Genomic DNA, 8,636 nt, shown 5'->3' with positions numbered 1-8,636 from the left:
GACGGGAAAATCCCGTCGCTAAAGGTCAATAATCGTTGATTAATGACGGGATTTTCTGTCGCGAACTCGTCATAAAAGGGGGCCGCCGTTAATGGAAAATCTCGTCGTTAACCCGTCATAAAAGACATTTACGACGGTTGTTCCCGTCTTTATTTGGTTGTTAGCCTCGTCGTAAAAGGCTTTTGCGACGAAATTTTTGACCTATCGTAATTAGGTTGTCGTTAAAGATACAAATTCTTGTAGTGGTAAAAAATATTAAATACATACTCTTGGTGAACTGAAACTTGCTTTCGTCAAATCAAATAATTATCTAAACCAAATAATTATCTTATCCTCAATAAATCTTTATTACATATTGTTAGTTTTTTTTTTTTTTTTTTTTTGACAAAGAGGACTAGAAAAGTAGAAACAAACAAAAGGGAAAACAAAAGAAAAACTAAAACCGATAACTAAGAAGCTTCCTTTCCCTGGCGGAAGTGGCCAGGTCATGAGCCGAAGCAATTAAACGACGAGAGACCTTGCGAATACTAACTTTAGATAATAAACGAAGCAGCTCCCGAATCTCCTGAACCATCCAAGAGACCGCCACCGGAGCGATGTCATCCCTGGATAACAGACAGACTAGAACCGCACAATCTGAGCACAACATTAGCCTCGAAAAACCCTTATGAAGAGCCATTTTGATCGCCCCTAAGCAAGCAGAAAGCTCAGCCTGCAGAGCAGACCCCAGAATACAAGCCTGAGCCCCACCCCCAATACACAGAAGGGACGAAGGATCTTGAATAATCCAACCAATCCCAGCATTATTTGAAGAAGCATCCCAAGCCCCATCAAACAGAATCCAAACATCAAAACCCATATCCTGCACAGAGATCAGAGAAGAACTCCAAGCTGGAGACTTCAGGGGAATAGGATCCTTTCTCAAGTGCGGAGAGAGAATTGGACGACGGAGCAACTGAGCCGCCATACACCTAGACTCCCAACCCTGAACCATAACTGAAAGGGCCCCAGGATCCCACACCGCATTACGGAACCGTATCCCATTACGAATACCCCAAATACTCCAAAGGATAGAGCCAAGAAGGTCAAGAAGCGCATTATGTAATGGAGAAGACAGAATATTGCACACAAAGCAAACACACCAGTCAACAAACAAACCAGCGGAATGAGTCGGGCAGAAAGTCCTAAGAGGACCAGAAGTCCACACATGAGCAATCACAGGGCAGTCCCTGAATAAGTGAGAAGAAGTTTCTGGATCGAGGTGGCAGAAAGAGCAAGACGGATCGATCGACATGCCTCGCTGATGAAGAGTAGCTGCCAACGGAAGCCCCTGACGCACCAATTTCCAAATAAAAACCTTAAAACGAGGAAGAATATGCAAACCCCAGAAGTGCTTCCACCAATCTGCAGAAGGACTAGAAGCCGGCGAAGCAACATTATGATTATTACGCAATAACATAGCATAAGCAGAGCGAACCGAGAACACACCATCAAGAGAGAAATTCCAAAAGACAAAATCATCCATAGGAGCTGATGGGCGCTCCAAGGCTAGAATTTGGCTCGAAATGTCATCCTAAAAGAGAGAACGAACTAACGAAACATCCCACGCGTAAGAACGCGGATTAAGCAAAGAAGAAACATGAGTTGGATTACCCAACCCAATGGCACTCGGTTTGAACTTAACCAAACCCTTTGAGACCCAAACATCCTCGAGAATACGAACCTTAGTGCCCAACCCCGGCTTCCAAGCTATACCCAATCCTAGCACCTGAAAACCCTGAGCTAAACTCCTGAAACCCCAAGAAGGCCGAGAAACTCTAGGATTACCATTCCGAAGAGACAAGGCAGGATATCTAGCTTTGAACATGCGCGAGACCAAGAGTTGCGGATTATGCACCATCCTCCAAGCTGACTTGGCCAACAAAGCCTGATTAAACATTCTTATATTCCGAATTCCCAAGCCTCCCATACCCTTAGGCAAAGGAACCGTTGCAGCCGAAATCAAGGAGATACCCCGAGAAGCCTTAGACGTTCTCCACCAGAACCTCAGACAAAGACGATCAATACGGTCACAAATCGACTGAGGAATCTTAAAAACAGAAAGCACATGAGTAATAGAAGCAATCAAAAATGAATTAATAACCAACAACTTAGCCGCCGAAGACAGGTGCAACGAACCAAAATTAGCTAGACGACGCGCGATCTTATCCACAAGGTCATAGAATGAAGAACACTTCGACCTTCCTAAATCCACAGGCACCCCCAGATAAGGCCCTAACGAAGCCCTTTGTCCCAGGCGTAACGAAGAAGCTAAGTAATCCCGGTAATCCGATGGAGTGTTCGGACTGAATTTGACGAAAGACTTCTGATAGTTAATAACCTGACCCGAAATGCTGCTGAACCCCGAAAGAAGATCAAGAACATCGTCACACACTTTAGGAGACACCCTAAAGAATAACAGGGAATCATCCGCAAAGAAAAGATGAGAAACAGGTGGGGCACCTCTGGCAATAGAAATACCCTGAATAATCTTTCGGGACTCCGCCTGTCTAAGCAAAGCTTACAAAACCTCCATACAAAGAACAAAAAGATACGGAGACAAAGGGTCCCCTTGCCGGAGACCACACCGAGGCTGAAAAGACACAGACGGCTCCCCATTCACTAGGACCTGATACGAAACCGAAGTCACACATTGACGGATAATGTTTACCCAGTACGGAGGAAACCCAAACGCTCGGAGAGCTTGAAACAGGAACTCCCACCTTACTCTATCATAAGCCTTGTTCATATCTAGCTTGAGAACTGCGAAAAAATGCTTTTTAGCTTTTGCAGCATTAACATACGATATAAGTTCATGAGCAATCAAACACTCTTCTGACATAAGACGACCCGGAACAAAAGCATTCTGGGTATCCGAGATTAAGGACGGAAGGACCGAACGCAGACGGTGAGTAATGCATTTAGCAATGCATTTATAAATGACATTACACAACCCAATAGGACGGAACTGAGATACGAGACGAGGGCGATCAATCTTCGGAATAAGCACAAGAAAGGAACGATTCCAGTCTTTTAGCATATGACCATGCGCAAAGAAATACTGAACCGCCGACACGACCTGGTCCCCAACAATATTCCAGTGCTTCTTAAAAAAAGCCGACGAAAACCCATCCGGACCAGGAGATTTGGAATCCCCAATGTCAAACATGGCTGAACGAATGTCAGCAGGTAAAAAAGGGACCATTAACACCTCTTTGTCAGACTCGGAAATTCCTGGTAAATGCAGCGAATCCCAATCATAAGTGAGAGGTTCAAAAGGATCATGAACCCGAAAAAGGTCGGAGTAGAAGTCCAAAATTAGACCCCTAAGCCCCTGACCTGAGGAAATCCAACGACCCGAAGAGTCCTGAAGGCTAAGAATACGGTTCTTGCGCTTCCTAGCTTGCACAAAAGCAAACAACAATTTCGAATGGCAATCCCCAAAGGCATCCCACTTAATCTTAGAACGTTGTTTCCAATACATAAATGCGGCCTCTGCTCGAGCCACATATTCATCCCTTGTGTTGATGAATAAGGCAGCTGATGGACCCGGAGCCAGGCCTGAAGCCGCATTAGCTGAAGGAAATAATGCCCTTGGTCCAAGTATGCATTCAATGTTAAGTCTAATAAATGTGGTTCAGTATTAATTAACAAGTTAATAATTCAGTGAGATCAAGTGAGCTGAATGCCTAGCTAGAGGCCGCTTCAGTTCAAGTGGAATTAATGATATTAAATCCACAGCTTACTCTTGACTGAACCCGTAGGGTCACACAAATAGTACGTAAACGGATCAAGTATTTAATGGCATTAAATACTCCATCTATGGATATTCGGAATCGACGGATCTTGGTTTCAGTGGGAGCTGAGATCGTCACAGGCAAGAAATGAATACTCCGGAAACGATGATATTGCCGGAAACGGAAATATGGATCGTATCGGAAATATAAATATTATCCAAGTCGTAGATGTTGCCGGAAACGGAAACATGGTACGTATCGGAAAATATTATTGGAAATGGAAATATTGCCGGAATCGGAAATATTGCCGGAAACGAAAATATTGTCAGAATCGGAAATATTATCGAAATCGGAAAATAATTCCGCAAACGGAAATATTAAATATTTGTTCGAAACGAAAATTAAATCCGGAATCGGAAATATTAAATATTGTTCGTATCGGAAATGAATTCCGGAATCGGGAATTTAATCGGAAGCGTATCGTACGAATTAGCATCGGACGAGGCCTGCCAGACGAAGGCCCAGCACGAAGTCGGGCCATCGCCCAGCAAGCCAAGCGCAACAACCACACGCCAAGCATACAACCAGGCCCAGCGCAAAAGCCAGGCCCAGCCGAAGCTTGGGCGCGCGCGCGGACAAGGCTGCGACAGTGGGCATTGCGCTGTGCGCTCGGCGTGGGCCGCAAGGCCTGCGTGCGAGTGTGCGGTGCTTGTGCGCCACTCGTGTGTGCTACTCGAATCCTAAGGCTACCGGGATTCGTAATATGATTAAATCTAATCCTAATAGATAAAGTTTGTTTAATTAGAGTCCTAGTAGGATTATAATTAAATAGATTTGTATTCTAAAAGGATTATAATTCCTTTCCATAAACTCTATAAATAAGTGCCTAGGGTCACATATTTACATAGAGCATTCAAGTATTCAAAGTGAGTTTTTGAGAGCAAAATTCAGTCATACAATTGCCTATAAAGTGCCGAAAATTCTAAGTACCTTAAGGGCGATTCTAGTTGGTCAATCTTAAGGCGGATCCGGGCGTGCTGTGGACTATCTACGGAGGGACGACACTTGGAGTCCTAAAGACTTGTTCTTGTTCGGTTCGAGCGCAGCTAGGGAGGGCACGCAACAAAGAGTATGCATCTAAACTATGCTAAATGATTATGTGTAAATAATATGTTTTCCTGGCTTTATGGTTTTTCCGCATGATTTATGAATTGTCATATGTATCATAACCTAACAGTGGTATCACGAGCCTCTTATTATTTTCATAATCTAAATTGAAGGAAATAATGCCCTTGGTCCAAGTATGCATTCAATGTTAAGTCTAATAAATGCGGTTCAGTATTAATTAACAAGTTAATAATTCAGTGAGATCAAGTGAGCTGAATGCCTAGCTAGAGGCCGCTTCAGTTCAAGTGGAATTAATGATATTAATCCACAGCTTACTCTTGACTGAACCCGTAGGGTCACACAAATAGTACGTAAACGGATCAAGTATTTAATGGCATTAAATACTCCATCTATGGATATTCGGAATCGACGGATCTTGGTTTCAGTGGGAGCTGAGATCGTCACAGGCAAGAAATGAATACTCCGGAAACGATGATATTGCCGGAAACGGAAATATGGATCGTATCGGAAATATAAATATTATCCAAGTCGTAGATGTTGCCGGAAACGGAAACATGGTACGTATCGGAAAATATTATCGGAAATGGAAATATTGCCGGAATCGGAAATATTGCCGGAAACGGAAATATTGTCAGAATCGGAAATATTATCGGAATCGGAAAATAATTCCGGAAACGGAAATATTAAATATTTGTTCGAAACGGAAATTGATTCCGGAATCGAAAATATTGAATATTGTTCGTATCGGAAATGAATTCCGGAATCGGGAAATTAATCGGAAGCGTATCGTACGAATTAGCATCGGACGAGGCCTGCCAGACGAAGGCCCAGCACGAAGCCGGGCCATCGCCTAGCAAGCCAGCGCGCCACAAACGCACCAGCCAAGGCTGCGCCAGGCCCACCGCAAGGCAGGCCCAGCGCGCGCCAAGGCTACGGCAGCGTGTGGGCTTGCGGCAGTGGGCTGCGAGCTCGCGGGCTGCGCGCGCGCGCATGGCGCCCCTCGTGGGCTGCTGTTCGTGCGTGTGTGTTTGTGTGCTACTCGAATCCTAAAGCGACCGGGATTTGTCATATGATTAAATCTAATCCTAAAAGATTTAGTTTATTTAATTAGAGTCCTAGTAGGATTATAATTAAATAAATTAGTATCCTAATAGGATTCCGAATCCTTTTCCATAACTCTATAAATAGGTGCCTAGGGTCACATATTTACAGAGAGCATTCAAGTATTCAAAGTGAGTTTTTGAGAGCAAAATTCAGTCATACAATTGCCTATAAAGTGCCGAAAATTCTAAGTACCTTAAGGGCGATTCTAGTTGGTCAATCTTAAGGCGGATCCGGACGTGTTGTGGACTATCTACGGAGGGACGACACTTGGAGTCCTAAAGACTTGTTCTTGTTCGGTTCGGGCGCAGCTAGGGAGGGCACGCAACAAAGAGTATGCATCTAAACTATGCTAAATGATTATGTGTAAATAATATGTTTTCCTGGCTTTATGGTTTTTCCGCATGATTTATGAATGGTCATATGTATCATAACCTAACATAAAATAGAATTATCATGCCTCCCATTAGTCCAGGTAAACGGTGAACCTGAAAACGGGATATCCAACAACCCATTATCCAGTCGCCAGTGCATAAAATCATGCCTACCCTGGATATGGGTTGAACCCCCCAATTTATCATCCAGGAATTCAACCTGGTTAAAATCCCTTATAAGTACAATGTTTGGGAATTCCGAAATAATAGACGAAATACAATCCCAAACATGTAATCTATCAGAAACATGAGGCGCTCCGTACACAAACAGCATATAGCTTATTTCACTATTCACATTCTGTATTTTACAAAGTACAAGATTACGAGAAACTGAAACTGGAACTAAACTTACATCCGAACCCCACAAAAGTACTAACCCACCACTTAACCCTTCCGCATCCATCCCGCAAAAACCTGAAAGGGGGAGGGACGATAACTTTTGAGCAGCAAAATTTAGTGATACCATGGTTTCCATTATGAACACAACATCCATATCATAAGAGCGGACTAACGAAGACAAATACTGAACTTTAGGGGAGTCCGCCGAACCTAACCCCCTACAGTTCCAAGAACACAACTTCACTTATCCTTTGGTGGTCCATCACGGAAGACCACTGGACGAGCAGAAGGGCTCCCTGGTGGAGTACCCTTAAAAGAATCAGACTCTGAACATCTCCTCTTTTTGATGGGCAAAATACACGAACAGCACCCCTTATTCGAATTTCCTTTCCTCTGCACATCTCCACCATTGACACCAACCTCCTTGCGCTTCAATGGGCAGATATTTTTGACCCACTTCCAGACTTTATCCCCCCTCCTTGAAAGAGTAAATTTCATAGGTGATTTCCCTTTTCCAGTTGAGGGAGGAAATTCAAAAGAGAACCCTGATTCCAGAGAAGCCACAGAATCCTCACGCACAGATTCCGGCGAGTAATCCATCGGAGAAGGGTCCTCCGACTGAATTACCTGATTATTCAGCACTTGCACCACCTCAGACTCAGAAGATTGCTCCACCGTGCCTTGGTGGAATTGAAAATCCGCCGACGAAGAATCCCCCATATAACCGGAACTTTGATCTGGATTGGTAGGGAAGGACGAGGCTAACGACGGTGACGGCGACGGAATTAGCGGCTCCTCCCTAGCCGGCGAATTTGGTGGCGTCGGCGACTCCTCACCCGGGTGTTGCCAGTTGCTAGGACCCGGTTCGAAAGGATCTCGCTTCCAGTTGCTTGGACCCGCCTCAAACGGATCTGGGAAGAAAGGCCCATGAGAGAGCAAACCCGAATCCGAGTTGATGAAACCCGGCTGGGGAAGAACAACAGGACCATTCTCCCTTGAAAATGGATTGGGCCGGCCCAGAGGTGAAGGTGGAAGACCCACCCTAATACGTGGACCCCGTCTTTGAGAAACATAAGGTCCAGCTCCAACATTCACCAAATTGGGTTGGGCTGATGTAACATGTGACTGAGGCCCATTTTGAAAATCAATAGGAGCCTTACCTTTACCCTTATCCAGCAAAGGCTGAGAAACAGAAATAGGAGTATTAATTGAAGACGTGTCAGCCAATTCAGACATACCTTCATGCATAAGGGGTTGACCCAAGGTTCCTCTGATGATAGTACAGGTGGCATCTGCATGTGAAGGCTGATGAGTGATATTATCTGCGTGAAAGTTTGGCTGGCCATGTGTCCCATTATGAGATTGTTGACGAGTCACCTACAATTCCTCTCTTACTGTATCACTAGCTCCCAAATTGCACCGAGTAACAAGATTGGCCGAGCCCCGGAAACCAGCCCCAGAGGCTGCCGGAACTAGACCAGGATAGGGATGCCCTGGTGGCGGCGGTGGCGGAATGTCAGAATCAATGTCATCATCATCAATAGCCGCCTCATCAGGCGGGAATCTCAACGTTGTCGTCCAAATCGCCGGAGTTGGGAAAATCCCTCTAAGAGCATTTGAATATAGAGGAACGTCGGTTGGACCATAAAGAACACGCAAACCACATTCTTCACATTTATGAAAACGGCGCTCCAAAATTGCACTACCCGCACGTGGAGGCATACGGCACGTGACCGGACCATGTCCGACAAAACCGCACTTTTTACAGAATCTAAAAATTCCCTCGTACTTAAACTGCACCCACGCGACTCTATCATCGTGCGTGGGAAAATAACAACCCGGTATCAACGGTAATAAC

The 8,636-nt window shown here is 44.7% G+C and overlaps 1 protein-coding gene across 1 annotated transcript; it reads right to left on the bottom strand.

The window, feature by feature from the left end:
• Nucleotides 1-436: 436 nt before the first annotated feature.
• Nucleotides 437-1,525, bottom strand: LOC110776926 (uncharacterized). The gene has a single exon (XM_021981498.2). It carries the CDS (start codon nt 1,523-1,525, stop codon nt 437-439), a length of 1,089 nt encoding a protein of 362 aa, XP_021837190.1.
• Nucleotides 1,526-8,636: the final 7,111 nt, after the last annotated feature.

This window comes from Spinacia oleracea, chromosome 5, assembly GCF_020520425.1.
Source record: "Spinacia oleracea cultivar Varoflay chromosome 5, BTI_SOV_V1, whole genome shotgun sequence".
Classification (NCBI taxonomy): domain Eukaryota; kingdom Viridiplantae; phylum Streptophyta; class Magnoliopsida; order Caryophyllales; family Amaranthaceae; genus Spinacia; species Spinacia oleracea.
Note: the sequence above shows the minus strand (reverse complement) of the source record. Positions and strands in the feature narration are given on the sequence as shown.